Source organism: Elaeis guineensis, chromosome 3 (genome assembly GCF_000442705.2).
Source record: "Elaeis guineensis isolate ETL-2024a chromosome 3, EG11, whole genome shotgun sequence".
Lineage (NCBI taxonomy): Eukaryota > Viridiplantae > Streptophyta > Magnoliopsida > Arecales > Arecaceae > Elaeis > Elaeis guineensis.
Window position 1 is genome coordinate 87063507 of NC_025995.2, and position 18458 is coordinate 87081964.

The window sequence follows — 18458 nt, forward strand, 5'->3', positions numbered from 1 at the left end:
GCCTATCTCCGATGAGATAGTTAGTGGGGAGCCGAGTTGTTGCGCCTTGGTGTTGAACGGCAGAAAACTTGCAAAATAAGTCCACTTGCTGGAAGTTGTTTGGCGAGATATCATTCGATGCTTAAGTTAGCTGGAGACAGGGAACAGTCAAAGAGAGCCAAAAATAAGAGCGAAAGCTTATAATAAGAAAACTTACTAGGTCCTCCATTACTTACCGGTATGTATAGGGTAGGTGATGTCGTTACTGTATAACTCTCATCCCTGAACGTTCAGGACGTGGGAGTTATGACATTTAGTAGGTGGTTACCTCATTAACTGCCATTAAGACCGAGTAATGGGCCACTCGTAGGCGACTATTGTGTTCTACGTTCGCATGTAGTTAATACACGTGCCGAATAATCATTGTTGATTCTGGAATGTACGGAATTCAAGTAGTTAGCATGGCATCGATGCCGAATATCACCAGTTAATTATAGGTTGCATGTTGAACCAAGTCGGTTAGATGCCGATTTGATTAGGTCCGATGTCTTTAGTCAATAGTCGAGTCCCATGGATCTTGGTCGGTCGAATGCCAGTTAGATCTAGACTCGTTGTTCCAAATCAAGTTGAATCATAATAACTCATCTGGTGTGGAAACGAGAAAAAGTCAATCATGGTGCATCTAATCGGATGGAGAGTGAGAAAAAGAGATAGTCGGCTAAGCGACGAAGATCTACCCCAACAACAATTATTATGTTATCTATTCTGAAAATGGGTGGCTCTTCTTTGTCATCGTGACATTGCCGTCTGTCGCACAGAAAAATGTCCGAACAAGTTTTTGAGATAATTGATGAGAGCCGTCCGTCTCCAAGGTGTATGATACGGTGGTTATTCATGATTTTACAGAACTTCACAGCCATCGGAACTCATTAGTCATATACATTTTTCAATAAATTTCTTTCCTTCGTCTTGTGTGGTGGTTTTTCTGAATGCCTTTAATCATTGGGTGGGGAAAGGTTGGCACACCGACTACCTGAAAAGTTCACGACTTCGGTTCTTGTTGACCAAAGAATTTTGTGAGCTCCAATGACGTAGTTTGAAGTTGGATATTTTTACGGCTGGGGCCGGCCTGGAGAGGGAGAAATTATTGCACGCACCAGGTCCAAGGGAACCGGAGCAAATCCTGGAGCATGTGCACGATGGATAGCGCACAATCGGGAATTGATGAAATATAAAGGGTAACGTGGCGTGCTATGCACCGTGGGATTTGGCGCGGTCCAATTGCACAATGGGCAGGAAATACGGAGGCCTGTAGAGGAGGTGGAAAGCCTCGAGTAGAAGCCATCCCATCCATCTTTTCAGTTTGTTTGACAAATGTGAAGGACTGAATTGCCTAATAAAAGTGTTTACTACTTCAGCTAACAGGAGTCCAAAGACACTTCAAGAAAGTGGATGCCTCCTTTCTTTCTCAACCTTTTGTGCGTGCCTAAGTGCGTACCTCCTTTCTTTCTTCTTATTCCCCAGTTCTTCCTTTTTATATTTCACACTGTAGTTGGATAGCCAATCGGTGGCTTTTTCTCTCTTGATATATGGTACCCAGTGAGGACTTTGTTTTTGATAAATATGTGATACCGTCAAACAGTATATAGTCTGGGCCCAGCTTATCTACCTATCAGGAATAAACGTGGAAAGATTAAGGGAAAAAGAGCATGGCTATCCAATGCACAGTACTTCACAAGTCCCTTTCACACGGTACATTCATGTAGTCTCCAATGCATGGTATAAACCCCACTGTGAAGATGGGAATCCTCAATGGTTGATGTTGGCTAGCCTTAAAACACAACCACAGGACTAATTCCGTAAACTCCAATTGGAGCACCAAATAAGAACGAGTGACAGGACGAGTGTGACCTTTACTTATCATTCATTCATTCATTTATCCATTTGTAGATAAATGAAAGGGCCTCCATATACGGTCAAAATGGGGCTAAATTTTGTAAATAAATTTGCTTGAGGACTTAATTTCTTTCTTCCGACCATCATAAAGAAAATTACAAAAAAAAAAAAAGAGATCAATTATGCACATAATTTTTTGGATAAAACGGATTTGATAATTAATCACCGACTAATGTAGTCATCATTTTTAGAATAATACATGGCAAACAATGCTTGCCCACCACTAATTACATTGCTATCATGATATCCATGTCTTGGCTCTTCCATATACAAACAGCCTTATTGTATATTTACACTACACTATACTACACAGAAATAGCCCAAAAACTCTCCTTGTCATTAAAAAAAAAAAAAAAAGGCCACTTATCAAGTTAAATAAAAAGAAGAAGAAAAACTCTCAACTCAAATGGAGACGCTGTTGGGCACTCCCCTGCACGTGATCCCAGGAGGCGAACTGGGAGCCAGTAATTCATACGGCAAAACCCCGGCGCCGCAGCGGTTTCTCCTCGCCGGCTCAGCATTCCTCCTCGTGATCTCCTCCTCGGCGCGCCTCACCTCCGCGGCGAAAGTATGCCACGCGTCCACCATCGCGGCATCCCCTGTCCACGTATACGAATCGCGGCGCTCCCCGAGGTACTCCTCGTCCTCCGAGTGCGTCGAGAGCGTGTCGATGACCGTCATGAAAGTCGTCGCCTGGGTCAAACTCGGGAGCGCGGAGAGAAAAAATCGGTGGGGATCGGCGAGGAAGTTGTCGTACTCGGGGTCGCCCTCGGCGGGGACGAGCCGGCGCATGAGAGGGGGCCGGTTCGGGATGTAGCCGCCGAGCGGGTACTGCCCGAAGTTGAGCGCGGCGTGCTGAGCCGACGCGAGCCAGAGGAGGGTGGTGAGCAGGGAGGCAAGGTCGGCGGGGGAGCTGAGCCGGGGCCACCAGTCGGCGCCGCTCTTGTCGGCGTGGCCCACGCGGACGGCTTCGGCGTACCAGGCTTGGAGCTCGGGGTCGGCTTGGACGACGTGGGGGTTCGGGTAGTAGGCGTGGACGTAGGTCCGGACCCAGGCCTGGAGGGCGGACCAAAGGAGGAGGCCATCGTTGGCGTAGGGGTAGTCCTCTATGAGAAGCTTTAGCCCATGGGGTTGGCTAGGGTCCTCTATTGCCATGCCTCTGTCACAAAATCAAAATAAAAATATAGGCATTTATCAGCCAATATGGACTTCGAAGATTATCATGTTGTCAAATTGTGAGATCATTTATGGTGCACTAGTTTTAAGATTATACTTGTTATACTTCTTGTATTTGAATGTCTCATTTCTTCTCTTATCGAAGATTTTGTTGAATTATTAAAAAGTACTATTGGTGGAAGATATCAGATAATTATAATTAAAAGTCAAGCATATTTTAGTCACAAATTTGAATTTTTATGCTTAATTTTGTTAGTGATATAGGTTTTTCAAATAACATTATATTTCTTGATATGATTGCCATTGGTATCGTCGTTTTCTTACAATTGCTCGTGGTTTTCTTTTTCTTTATCATAATATTTTTTTTCTTAAGACAAGAATTGCATAGTTTTTAAATATTCATACTTCTTGGACAACCTGCACATTTTTAATGGTTTTTATAATTTTATAAATTTCTATATGAAATTCACTTCTAATATGAGTGAGTCTGCTAAAGTCAAAGTTGGAGAGAATTGATAGATACTTGCCTTCTAATGAGATCGGCAGGGAGGCCCTCTCGATCGAAACGCCAGTGATCCCGATAGAAAGAGACACTCATCTCCATGCAACATGATCCAGGGGTGAAGCCAGACTCGATGACTCCACCACCACTGATGAGGATTTGGCGAGCAAGAGCATTGATCTCAAGGGTGTAACGCATATGGGGGTTGAGCAGCTTGAAGATTGGATGCATCGCGCTTAGTTGTCGATGCGCAGCTATTATGAAGGGCTCCAAGCACGCATGTGTCCTCAACCTAAAGCCAATTTTAACCAAAACGTACGTTACCACGTTGTCACTCAAATTGCAAATCTGAAGTAGGAGTAATCTTTGTAAACTAAATTGACCCATGCCATTACCAACTTCTATGATTCACTTGCGGTTAAAGAAACTTACCAGTGGTTGACAAGTTGGTGGACCCCAGCATCATTGGAGCAGACGTGGGCCTTGGCGAGTTGCCAGAGCCAGTTGTTTGTGGCATCGGTGGGTGGTGTGAGGACACGTTTCGCTCTCGAGCAACCAGGGGTTGCTGGTGGGAGACTGAGCTCAATGGCTATTGGCTTCAGAGTCCCAAGTTGAGTGAGGAAAAATAGAGTTCTTGTGCCATAGGCTTTCCTCCCATCTTGGGCATTGATCCGGTCAAGAAATGGGAGGTAAACATCATGGTAATCCAACATGAATAGCTTGTTCTCCTCCAGTGCCTGTCATCAAGATTTTTGAACAAGCATGAGCAAAATATGGAACTAGATGGAGTGTAGTTAATATTAGATAACGTGAATATGATACTGCTCTACTAGCGATAATTTGATGATAGGCTCCAAATTAACAACAGAAGAGCACCACATCTTATAAGATGAATGTGACTCTGGATTTCGGCAAGCATTTATCAATTTTTGTTTCTTTCTTAAAAGAATTACCTGTTGGACTGACATGCCACCGAGATGGCCAATAATGTGCTCCTCTTTGATGGCAGATTCAGGAGGACCATATATGGTGGGATCGAGCTTGCTAACAGGAGGGAACACCTAAAGAGGCAAAGAATACACCCTTAACATTTGCAAATTTCTCATTATAAAGAAAGTTCTTTGCATCAAGAATAAGATAATAACTTGACCAATTTACTGAAAGGAAGAAGTCATCCTGGAAATGTATTAATTACCTGAAGCCTCTCTACGTTGACGGGGTTAATGCCGGCGAGTGCCTGCCGAGCGAACTCGTCATCTCGCAGCCACGCAAACTTGTCCTCTAAAAGGTGTCAGATCGAAAACCAACGGTCAAAAGATATACACAGCCGAAAGATATTATGATGATAGCATGATTGAAAATGATCTGCTAAGTGGATACGACAGAAATCTAAGCAACATAGCGTGGTATGAACTGATTGGCTGAAGTGACCTTCCGAAATAATTGAGAGGAAAATGATATGCTTCCAAGTCAAAAGTCTCCTTGGATATTTTAGGCTCTCAAGAGGGCAAAATAAAAGTTTCATCCCTTGGACAAATCTTAGCACTGTCACCAATAACATCCCATTCCAATTTTTAGCTATTTGGATCGAGGTAAACTTAATTTGAAGAGCATACAGTTAGTGAGATCATATGTCCTCTATTTGTGTAACCAGACACTTGCATTGATGTTGCTTGATTTATCTCATCACTGTTTAACTAAAAGTTGTCTTAATTATTGGGCTCTTAGGTAAACTCGTACCAGCTGTCGGCATCGAGTCACATCGATCGACAGGGGACCAAGATCTATCTATGAGGTGCATAGAAGTGCCACGTTAGGCATGGTGATCAGTACCTACGGGTTGCATTATGTAGTTCCTCATTTTTAGCTTTATGCTCCAGGATCGACGCAAATGATGCCGTAGGTTAGATGGCACAGGGGTTGTGCATTTAATTGAAAGCAACGGGTTTCTTCCATCAATGAGGGGACATGCTCAAACTATACCTTGACTATTTTTTGTCAAATTCTTGAATGATTAAAGAGAAGATATTTATTGGCTTACTTGTTATGATGTCCGGGGTGTCGAATCGGAGCAGGGCCTCGCTGGACTCTTCAATCTTGCTCACAAATGGAATCTTATGGAAGAGTTGGTCCTGTAAGGTCTTCTTCCAGCGAAGGCCTTCTTTGAAGAGGTTGTCGATGTCGTGGAAGGCCTTGAAGTCATGGCTCTCCGGAGAAATGGATGCGACGAAAGATGGCACAAGGTTGTGGAGCAATGCTTTCAGTGCACCGGCCGATAACATCTCTTGCTTACCCTCCTCAAATGCTTCATCACGAGGCACATATATTGGCGAGGGATACTCCCTTCTGCTCTCTGCATGCACATCTGCAGCACAAATCATTAATCACTAAGTCAGAATGTCATAACCTTCTTGTTGATTCAAGATACCAAAAAGTTTTGGCTTCCAGAATTCTTTGTTTACTGAAAGGGATAGGTCTAATGTGCACTGTGACGACAAGAAGAAAAAATTTGGCTTTGTGGAAGAATAGGGTCCAATATGTTTTGAGGTCATTATTGTTGTTTATTGGGTCAGTTGGGGTTGGTCGGGATTAAAGAAGGATTAGACCATCTATCACTCAGACCACAATCGAGACCAATTCTTCCTATCCTCCTACTTTTCTGAGTCCGTGTTGCCAAGTCAAACATCCCATAGTTTTACTGGTCAAACACTTCGCAGACAAAACCCAGAAAACATTGCGAACTCAAACACCTCTGGCAAGCATCCACCTCCTGCACCGTGTCTCACCGACACCAAGGGATGGAAGGAAGGTGAGGTATGTGGTGACAGTATATTGTTTCAGTTTGGGTATAGAAGATAACTTTTAATATAAACATACCTGTGAAATTATATTGTTACCAATTGTCTCACTCCTAGCAAATTATCAAATTCAGATGCCAATAAGACCGAAGAGTTTGCTCATTGGCACCCTTCTTCTAAGTGCTTGTGCTAGAAAGAGGGTCGGTGTTTGAATGTGAACGGCAATGCTCTCTCCATAATCTTAAAATAATTCTTCCATTTGATATATATGCTTAAATGGATAAAAGAATTGGACGACTGTGGTGCCACCGAGCAATGTTTCTGAGAGCATTATGGAGGTGGATGGGTTAAATCATCTACCAAATTTTGGTCTACAAAGCAACTTAGCCTCATACTTTGCCGTTCAGTGTACAGCAAAGTTTGGCCTAGGGTCAATTTCGAAAAGCAAAACCAACTGGTTCACGTAACATTAAATCTATATAAATTCATAAAGTATATCTAGATTTCTGGATATTTATTGTCATTTATGTCTTAACGAGTTGCCATATATATCTTTGTCTGAATACTTTCTCATGACTAATCTAGTTTGGTAGAAATGTGCCATTACCTGTATTGGTTGGGGACCTCCCTGTTCTACATCTTCTTGGATATGGCATTTTGTCTCCTCCGGTGATCGGCCTTGCGTACTCGAATCCCTTGTCAGGGTTGCCTAAGTCATTATAAGTATCGAAATCGTAAATTCTATCAGTGAGCTTCCTCTCGCCCATTCCGTCGCCTCTTAGCTCCTCCAACTCCCTCTCCCTTAGTTCCTTCAGACCAGGAGGTGTCTCTGCTGGCAAATATGGCTGTTCCAACCAAACCATGAAGACAAAATGACTCATTATAAGTTCTAGTGGCTTTCAAATAGCAACCACCGTATAACCTGAAGTACTAAAACTTAGTTTAGCATATCATTACTGTTAGCTGTTATTGTTAATCATCGAATTGCATATAGAAGTTCTAGCAACAATACTAATAATTCAATTATCATCATGAATTAGTGCTAATTATAATTATAATCATTCTTGAAGTTTTGTATGCAAGGGAGGATGGGAGACCTTGTTGTTGAAGAAGACCCTCTCGCTGGGGTGAATTTTGGTGGGTTGGACCCAGGAGTAGCAAGAGAAGTGGACAGGACCACAGGCGAAGCCCTCGACGACGATGCTTTCTAAGAAGAACTCCTTCTGGTGCCGATTCAGCACCGTGATGGCTCCCGGCATGCCGAAGCTGGAGTCCACCATGAATTCAGCTGTGTACACCACCCTCTCCCCCTTCACATTCTTCTTCTCAAACCAGTCCCTAAGCACTGCCTTGTTGCTTCTCTTCGGCTTTTGTGTCCCTTCGATATGGAAGAAGAAATTGATGATCAGAGGCAAAGTTACAAAGTCAATTAAAACAAGAGAGAAAACAAGAGTAGAATTGAATGGAATAGCTACTTAAGAAGAAAAACTAGTAGAATTGAATGGAATAGCTACTTAAGAAGAAAAACTATAGAACCAAATTAATATTGTTTAGAGATACATAGTTTTAGTTGGAACTAACAGGGAAACATGGTTAACAAATAGTTTGAACTATGGCAACTAATTTTTTTCCACATAAAAACTCCAATTTAATAGAAAAACTTGAAGAAAAACATGTTTTTATTTTTTTGACTAAAGAAAGAAAATAAATGAATAGATAAACACATAAGTATCTGATAACCAAACCAAAAACATCAAAAAGCTGCAATAAATCTCAATAAATTATAAAAGACATAGAGTTACATGGATCGATCTCGGTGCTGACGAGCTCCAAAACGACGTTCCTTCCAATCTTATCCGAGAAGGCATCGAGCTGGCTTGCAATCTTCTCTTTCAAATCCTCCTCTTTCTTCTTCCTCACCGTCAACGCTGCCCGAACCTTAAACCTCACTGGCTTCTCTGCCACCACCTTCACCACTTTCTCTGTGACCGCCGCCGCCACCGGAGCTCTCACAGCTCTATTCACCCTATGAAGACTCCTTTGTGTCAACGGAAACAGAGCAGGTTGGAAGCCGAGGTTGCTCTGCTCCCCTCGAAAAATTCGAGAGCTCGAGGAAGGAAGGAGAGGCAATCTTTGGATCAAAGAAGTGCCCAAGCTTTCGATAGAAGCCGCCATTAGCTTTTTTTTTTTTTTTTGCTTCCCAAAATCTCACTTGTGTGGATGTTTGGGTTAAAGAAGAGGTGCGTCCCCCACCTCCTTTCTCTGCTGACTTGGTTCTTGCAATATGGTTCCGGTGGCAAAGGGGGACGGGAAGCTCTTATATAGAGAGGCAGGGGCAAAAATGGTAATTGGATAACGCCGTCCACGTTTTTTTTTTGGCTCGATAAAATAAAGTAAAATTGCGAGGCTTCGAGGTACCTGGGGTGCTTGGTTACTCGATCTTGGAGGCTCATGCCCCTGAGGACTTCATACAATGACATTACGGTCCCAGAGTTAAAGAAAAAGAAGAAGAAAAAGAAGAAGAACATTAAAACTGTAGACTACCGTGTATATTTTGCACCAACTAATAACAAACCAGCATATTATTTATTATCAAAAAAAATATACTGTTATTCAAGTTTAATTAAAAATTTTAAATGTAAAAAAAAATTTTCTATTAAGATCGGTTGATAATTTTTATTTTTTTTAAGAAAAAAAATTATTTTTTTTTTAAAAAAATTAATTTTTTTTAAAAAAAAATTAATTTTTTTGAATGATACGCTAGTTTGTTATTGATTAGTGTAAGATTCATATAGTAAAATTCTTCTAACTAATAATTTCTTCTCCACTCGGGATTTTAAAACTAATAGCCATGGTGCTCAGTCTCCCACTAGCAAACCCTGGTTACTCGAGGGCGAAACATGTCCTCACACCACCATATAGGGTGACGAAGCATCATGTGATCACCATAAAAAAAAAAAAAAAAAAAAAAAAAGTAGAGGGCTGTGATTGGTGGACCAGCTGAATGGCAGTATGCCGCATCCCTTATGAGGGAGGGAAGGAAAAGGTTAGGGATTTAGCTTTGGTACTGAAGCCCCAAGCAGCCATAGCTACATGATTGTGGGACAATTCATGTGATGATGTTGCACATCTAGAATGGTGCAAGTGTACCTTGCAACTATTGCTAGGACATACTTTCTTATTTGGAGAACAGTCATCCAGATACATGCAACATAATGAGACAGATCTTCTGGTCTTCAGCTCTCTCTCTCTCTCTCTCTAGCTATCTATGGTAAAAGGAGGTTCCTAGATAACAGGCCATGCAATCCTAATAGCTCTCCTTTGAACACAGGTGTTCAGGACAATCATCAAGACTCTTTGGTGACAAGCTAGGCTCCATATGACACAAAGATGATCATAGAACTCATCATTCCACAAAAAGTGATGGTACGATCAGTGCAATGAATGCCACCAAAGGTACTAGCTTCGTTTTATCAAGTACCATTGAATCTTTATGATCAATAGTGTGTGGAATATTGTATCAACAAATATTTCTTCATATAATCATGTTTATGGACAATCAAAGTTTGCATTCGCTAATAAAAATTTGAACCTTTTATGATGTATATTTCGATTTTGAGATTTTATGGTGATCATGATGATTCCTAATTGGTGAGATCGATCCTCACTGATGAGTATATTGAAGTTTTGAGTTGGTGAGATCGATCCCCATCAGAACTAAAGGTTTTTAAGTTCACTAATATGCTTGTAAATTGAGTGAAAGGGTGCGGTAGAATGTAAACATAGGCATAAGATATTTACACTACATCCAAACTATCTAGATGGGGCCACGAGCAAATGTTATGTAAATTAAGTTGATCGAATCAAAATAGATGAGAATTATATAAGTCTTACTAAGATTAGATAGAACTTAGATGTGAAATCACATTAGTGAAGATCCACGTAGAACATATATATATATATATATAATTTAGTCATGAGGTAGAAAATTAGGTCAAGTGCTTCATTCAAGTCATTTTGATGGAAGATCAAGGTTAATATACAAGTCCCAGATTTCCAAGAATAAAAGACTATATAGTATGCTGAATTAAAAGAGATGGCCAACATAAGATACACCAGGATAAGTTAAAGACTAATAAGGTATAGCTGTCAATTTGATAGTTGTAAAAGGATTACGCTTACGTAGTAGGAAAATGATTGACAGCAATTACCAAAACCATCAAAAGTAGAGATCAAATAGAGAAGCAACCATTAAAATGATCATTTATTATATTTCTGAATAGTTATTATGTATTAGTATAAATAAGTAAAATTATATTTTATATTTTTATTTTAGATATTTATCTTATGAGTAAACATAACTTAAATTTCTATTATAGCCCAACACTGCACCTTTACTATAGCCCAGTGTTGCACTCTTACTATAGCTCAATGTTGCACCCTTAATGTATATCATTTTCACAGTAATCTTGTGCTACATTCTTTCCACTGTAGTCCAATGCCATACATCATGCATTTCTATCTCTCTCAAATGATGTTGTGATAGTGGTGTAAAAATCTTGAAAGATCAACACATGTGAACGTATGCTACTCTCTCTCCTTTATTCAATCCATATCTTTCCAACTAGTCCGATGCTAGTCACACACCCGTATATACATCCAGATCTTGTCCAGCGAAATATAGTAGGCCGCTCTTTACCTCAATCAATCAAACTCCCTAGTGAGATCCCAAGCTTCCTGGCCGGTTTGGAACATAACAGAAGAAAAGGCATCAGCACATGGCAACAATGATGCTTGAGGCCTGCAGCGCTAGGTACCAAAATAAGGGAGAGAAAAAGCCGTCCCTTTGAAAGGAAATGTAAAAGTCAAAAGCATAAGGAACGGCAATTTGGAAGTCAATCACAATTTTTTTTGCAGCTATTCCCGTTTTACTAATAGCATTACTTTGAAATATTAGCCAACTCAACTGCAAGAAAATCGAGTTTCAAGCTAGAATGATGAAAGGAACATGAGTGAAAGCGTGTCGCTTTTCAAATGATGACTAAAAGTGGGAACTATTTCTTGAACGAGTTGATTTTTCTACCAGAATAAAAGAAATAGGTTGATTTTATCAAAGTCAACCAACATTTGTATGGAAGGCAATAAGTCCGTACACTGACAAACTTTTCAAAATGGTTTACGTTGGAATGGTTTTTGAGGATCATCTCTTTTCCATCCGATTAAATTGTTGGTATTGCGGCCAACTCCCCATCATCTATCGTCGGAAACGAACACCTATAAAACAGCATTCATACAGATCGAATTTATATTCGACGAAAATCCTCCGATGTCTAAGTCAGAGAGAAAAGTTGGTGAACAGGAATTGAATACAAGTAGTAGTAGAGTTTTGGCACAGAATTCGCTTACCAGCCCCATTTTCCTTACCCCTTTTTATAGATGAGATTTTCGTAACCGTCGGACGTGGTCCCGTATTTTATGGCGCTAAATCATCGGACCATAATCACATAGTGAATCGTTAATTTTCACTGATCACGCTATGATATGCGGCCGGTAACCGTTCGTGATGGTTATGGTATGTTGAGCAAATTAGCCGACCATATATCGGTAGAACCAACCATATGTTGGTAGAATCCATAAATGACCGTCGGCTAGTAGTTCTGTTATACCGATAGTCTAAGTTGTCCGCTGTTGATCGGTAGTAGTCGAATCGTTAGTCGGTCAGCCGGCAATAAGTCGGTGCGGTTCGCTCAGTTGGTTGATGAAGAGTCAGAACCGCATATTCAGCCGATGTAGAGTTGGAGTTGTATGTCCGATCAATCGACTGTTGTTGAGTCGAAGTCGGTAGTTGGTTGACTTGAGTCGGGGGTCGATTGACTTATCCCAACAATTGCCCCCCACTCCCAAGTCCAAGATGAGTTGACGTGTATATTACCACGTAGTTTGTCACATTGGATGAAGAGAGTTATTTTTTGTCACATCGAATCTCGATTTTGATATCGTTTTCTTCGAGATATGGGTGATCAGCTATTTTATCATGTTGGTAGGTACAATCATTTGTCACACTGATCGGACGATTCGGTATCAGTTGTCAGTGTTAGACGTTATTTCGAGAAGTCGATTTAGCATCTGATGATATGATTCTGACAAGTAGATTTGTTCCATGTGTCTGAATATTATTGGATCGAAATTGTTCACACGGATAGAGGTGATGTGGCTCAATCTGGGGCAGGTGCATCGAACCATCTAATCAATGGTCGGTCCAGATGTTGTCACTTGTCATCATCTGGTAGATCTTCGATTTGACCACTTTCATCTCGATCATTGAGGGATCCTATATATAGGATCACTCTCAGCCAAATTTTTACTTTTCACTGCTTTTGGTGCTGGGACTCTGCCGAATTGTTGCCCCAACGCCCAAGGTTATCGCTTTCAATTTTCAGATCAACTTCATTTTTCTTTCGAGTCCTTTCCTCTTTCCTCTAAAGTCTCTGTCTTCTTCAGAGTTGTTCCCATGGCTAAGACTTCTCCTTCTCGAAAAGATTGATCGGAGAATTCGACTGGTGAATCCCAGTCGGATTTGGATGTGGAGGCCTCTTCACTTTCAGAACCAAACGTTGAACGGCTCCAAGAGTAGTTTTATATCCCGGAGCAATTTCAACTTTTCTCCCCTGGGGCTGATGGTCGGGTGAATAACCCACCTTTGAGCCAGGTGGTCTTCTACATCGAAGATCTTCAGGCGGATCTTCGATTTTCGATTTCAAAATTTATCCAAAATATTTTGGATTATTACAGACTTTGCTCGGCTCAGCTGGCACCGAACTCGGTCCGACTGATAATTTGCTTTGCTTTGCTGTGTCGAATGTTGCCGACCATACCTCGTCCTTCTCTTTTTCGAGCCTTCTTCGTCCTCTGACCTCATCCGAAGGCCCGAGGGTGGTGGTTCTTTAACCCCTGAAAAGGTCTTTCCTTTATTACTAGTCTTCCATCGTCTATTCATGGATGGAAGAACCAGTTTTTCTTTGCTTCTTCTTCCCTTCCTTGGAATTTTTCTTCTCGTTGGGGCTATCCACGAACCAATCCCAATGACAACAGCCGGATAGAGGTCAACGATTAGGAGGACTTTCACCGACTAAAAGATATGTCGGTGTTGAAGTAGAAAGAGCTCGTAACCGAACAGGCCCTTTATGATGCCGGCCTTAGTTTGGTTCCTTGTCTAGGTATAGTATAGTTGGTCAGTTATTTTTGACTTTTCTTTTACTTATTGAATTGTACTGACTTCTGTTGTAATTGCAGCCATGCAGCAGAGGGTATGAATATTGAATGCTAACATTCATCAGCACGCTGTCAAGAAGAGGGCAGCATCTGAGGTCGGGCCTTCGCGATCGCCAAAGAGGCATCAAGCACCAACTCTAGTCGACGTTTCAACGTCAGCCGTAGAACCTGATGCCCCATCGACATCGATTCTCGAACCAGTCTTGGCACTGTCAGCTACGACAGTGCTCCCTACTGCATCGTCTGAGGAAAGGACGGCGAAGGGGACTACCGAAACAGCATCGGTAGTCCCACCACCTGAGGAGGTTCGGGCTGAGGCAAGAGAGCCCGAACAATCTGCGGTTGCACCAGTTGCTCCTTCAGTTGGGGCGCAGTCAAGTTCAAGCTTCCCCTCGCTTTCAAACATGGGGCCACCAACAACAGATCGGGGGAAGCTCTGGTGGCGTCGGTGGATGATACAGCATCGGAGGGTCATGCGGTGCACTTCGACCTTCAAGTGTCCGTCGATAAATCGGCCCTGGCTAATTCTATACTGGCCAAGCGACTGTGCCAGATGACTCTTCTTCCGACTGATCGAGAGCATCAGAGAAAACGGTCGGTGGTCGAAATATTTTCATCCTTTTATCCGACAATCATCAGGGTAAGTCTTTTTGGTAAAGTCTCTTTTTTTTTTAACCCGACTTATCCTCTGTCTACAATTGATCCACAACATGTATGATCTGAAGATCTACTACACGAAGTTCACCGACATCCGTAGTGCATAGAAGAATAAGGTGGCAGCCGCCGATGCTAAGAAAGCGGCTGCACTTGAACAACTCAAGTCAGCAACAGAGCGGGAAGTCAAACTTCAAGAGGAGATTTTTCGACTGACTGACGATTTGGCATCCTCGGGACCGAACTTAAGTCGGCTCACGGGGCTATTTTGGCTCTTGAGTCACGGATCAAGAGCAAGAAGCATTTTATCCACCGACTTAGATGAGAGCGAGATGGATGCATTGAAGAACTCAAAGCCAAACGTGGACGTCATCGGGCCAGTCTGGAAAGATTGGCACTGGCCGAAGAAGAATTTCCTCTGTTCGAGCCGATGCTGATTTGGCCAAGGCGGAAGCAAGTTGGCAAGAGAAGCACTAGGTTGGGCAGTCGAGGATTTTCGAGGTTCGAAAGAATATAGGGAAGAGATCCTCGAAAATAGCTTCGCTTCGTACTGCGTCGGGTATGAAGACGGTCGAGATATGGTTGAAAAATTATATCCGAGCTTTGACTTGAGCAGCATCGTCCCTCCAAGATCGAAAGACGGAGTTGCTGAAAAAGAAACTACTCTGACTCAAGAAGAAGCACCGACTGAGCTCGACATCGTTCAAGTCGATGATGCTACACCCGAGCAAAGGAATAGGAATGATGATGAAGCTTAGTCGGTATATTTCCCTTTCTTTTCTATAATTTGATACTTGTAGTCGAACTTCGGTCCAATTTTGTAACTCCTTTTTGACAGTGAATGAAAATATTCTCCTTCTAAGTTTAGGCTCTTGTTTTACTTGTTCACATTGCTTGCAATGTAGAATAATCATCGAATATTAATCAGTGACCTGATCATTCGGTAGGACTTATAGAATGTCCATCAGTCGCGTGGTCGTTTTGACGTACTTAATAGAAACTAGGATAATGATTGTAGGTCAAATATCCCATGCCTGATATTTGGTCGGACTTGTATGTCGAATTATCTGATAATCGGTGGCAAACCAAATATTCCTCGACTGACCGTAGCCTAGTCGGTATAATTCCAATCTGACCTTGATCGTTTTGGCATTTTTCATTCCGCTTAGTTGGGACTAAGTCGGTATATTAGTCTTTCGACGATAGTCAGCTTTTATAATGGAGAGCCAATATTGAGAATCGAAATATAATCGATGATTCAGCTTTTGTGGTGAAAGCCTGTGCAGTCGATGTCGGTTGAGATTGCAGTCGGTATATCTATTTTTGTATGAGAACCGAAATACAGTCGTCACTGAAGCAATTGATTCTTCGATTTTTATAGTGGAGGTTGAGATAAACTTCATGTCAAAGTACAGTAGATAGCTCAGCTTTGGCAATGGAAGCCGACATATAGCTAGTAGTTGATAAAATTTATCAAAGACTTACGATTCTGAAATTCTGGTTGTATTTTAAATAATATACATATCGATGGCTTTATTAATAATACATCTTCAGATTGTCGGCATTCTATGTTCGAAGAATCATCGACTCTTCGAGAGTTTCTAGTCGATATGCATCCGGTCTAAGAGTTTCAGATATTTTGTAAGGTCTTTCTCAGTTCGGGAATAATTTTTCTTGATCCAAGGGTTTTGAGACTTCTGCTTTTCATAAGACTAAATCTTCCGGTCGAAAGACCTTTGGCTTGACTCTTGCATTGTAATACCTGGCTATCCTTTGCCGATATGTAGCCATCCGAACTTGAGCTTACTGTCGGAGTTCTGAAAGGAGATCTAAGTCGGCTCTCCAACATTCAGAGTTGCTCAGCTCACTATATTGCTCCACTCTTGTTGACGGCAATCCGATCTCAAGTAGTATCATTGCTTCTGTCCCATAAGCTAAGTTGAAGGGGGATTCTTCAGTCAGTATACGGGGAGTCGTTTGATATGCCTATAAGATCGGATATAATTCTTCTATCTAGAGGCCTTTAGCTTCATTTAGTCAGATTTTTAGCCAATGTAGGATTGTCTGGTTGGTTACTTCCACCTCGTCATTTGACTGTGGATGGCCAACCGACATGAGTTTGTGCATAATATGGAACTTCGCACAAAACTCTCTAAAATTTTAATTGTCAAATTATCGATCATTGTCGGTGATGATGGTTGTGGCAAATCGAATCTGTAAATGATGAATTTCTGAATGAAGTCTTCTATCTTGCTTTCAATGATTTGTGCCAGAGGTTCGACTTCTATCCATTTGGTAAAGTAGTTGATGATGATCACTATAAATTTTTTCTGATCAGATACCGAGGGAAAAGGATCAAGTATGTCAATCTTCCATTGCACGAAGGGCCATGGTGCTACAATCGACGTCAGCTGACTAGCCTGTTGATGTCACATATTTGCATACTTTTGACATGGTTCACACCTTCAGATGAGTTCAACTGCATCTTTTTTCATGGTGGGCCAATAATATCCTTATCGTAGAACTTTATAAGCTAGAGATTTGTCTCCCAAGTGATTTCTGCAAATTCCTTCGTGCACTTCTCTAAGTGCATAGTCGGCATCTGTAGGTCCTAAACACTTCAGCAAGGAGAGAGAGAAAGATCTTTTGTAAAGATGATCATTCATTATTACATATTGAGAGGCTGTCCATCGGAGTCGTTTAGCCTCTGAGGAGTCTGTAGGAAGGGTCCCATCGATCAAGTATTGAACGATCAAATTCATCCAGCTTGGTTCGATAGTGAGCTACAATACCTCCTCGACTTTATCAATACTCGGCTGTTCGAGATATTCAACATATATCTGACCCAGCGAGTTGAAAGCGGTAGTAGCCAGTTGTGAAAGTATATCAGCTCAAATATTTTTGATTCTGAAAATATGAAAGATCTCGAAATATTTCAAGTTTGTTGTAAAATCTTTCACCTTCTGAAGGTACTTCATCATAATGGGGTTGTGGGCCTCAAATTTATCCTTGACCTGTCTAGCGATTAGTTGTGAGTCAGTGAAGACCTTCAAACTATAAATCAGCTCCTTGGCTATCTTCAAGCCAGCCAAAAGTGCTTCATATTTGGCTTGATTATTTGAGGCTTTAAAATTGAACCGAAGGGCGTACTCGATGACTACCCCTTTGAAATTCATGAGTATAAGGCCAACTCCACTACCTTGTGTATTAGATGCTCCATTAATGTGCAACACCCAGATCGACTTTAAGTCAGATTTGAGAGTGGTAGCCTCTTTTATTGTGTTGTCATCTATATCTTCTGGCTTATTGTTGAATATAGTATATTCGACGATAAAATTGGCTAGAACTTGCACCTTCATGGATGGTCGTGGGTGATATTGAATGTCGAATTCGTCAAGCTTCACTATCCACTTTGCCATTCGATCTGACATGTCAGGTCGATGTAAGATTGCCTTCAGCGGTTGATCTATCAGAATTATAATCGGATGGACTTGGACGTACGGACGAAGTAGTTGTGCCGATATGATTAGGGTGTTGATCATTTTCTTTGCCCTTGAGTATCGAACTTCGGCATTGTGAAATACTTTGCTGGTGTAGTAGATTGGTCGATGGATTCAGTTCTCATCCTCCTGGACTAGCATCGAACTAACCACTTTTGCTGAAGTTGTCAAGTAGAGATACAATGTCTCTCCAACCCTTGATTTTGTGAGCAAAGGTGGAGAAGCCAAGTATTGTTTCAAGTCTTCAAAGGATTGTCGACATTCATCTGACCATGAGAAATCCTTCGTCTGCCATAAAGTTTTGAAGAATGGCAAGCATCTCTTGACCGACCTAGAAATAAATCGACTAAGTGCGGCAATCCTTCCGTTAAGTTATTGTATCTCTTTCTTTGAACTCGGATGCTTCATATTGATAATGACTTTGATTTTTTCGGGATTAGCCTCAATTCTCATTGTGAAATAAGAAATTCGATGAATTTTTTGAAGGTTACCCTAAATGCACACTTAGTCGGTTTTAATTTCATCTAATGCCATCAGAGTATGTCGAAAGCTTCCTCCAGATCCCGAATATGATCTAAAGTTTGGAGACTCTTCACCAGCATGTCATCCACATATACTTCC

At 41.4% G+C, this 18458-nt stretch overlaps 1 protein-coding gene across 1 annotated transcript; it reads right to left on the reverse strand.

The window, feature by feature from the left end:
- Positions 1 to 2077: 2077 nt before the first annotated feature.
- Positions 2078 to 8697, reverse strand: LOC105041807 (putative lipoxygenase 5). The gene is made up of 9 exons (XM_010918836.4): positions 8214 to 8697; positions 7509 to 7789; positions 7019 to 7256; positions 5655 to 5978; positions 4809 to 4894; positions 4567 to 4674; positions 4046 to 4350; positions 3639 to 3905; positions 2078 to 3094 (listed from the first exon to the last, which is right to left on the reverse strand). The coding sequence occupies exons 1-9, from the start codon at positions 8584 to 8586 to the stop codon at positions 2338 to 2340; spliced, it is 2739 nt and encodes a 912-aa protein (XP_010917138.2). The 5' UTR covers positions 8587 to 8697; the 3' UTR covers positions 2078 to 2337.
- Between the last annotated feature and the right edge of the window lie 9761 nt (positions 8698 to 18458).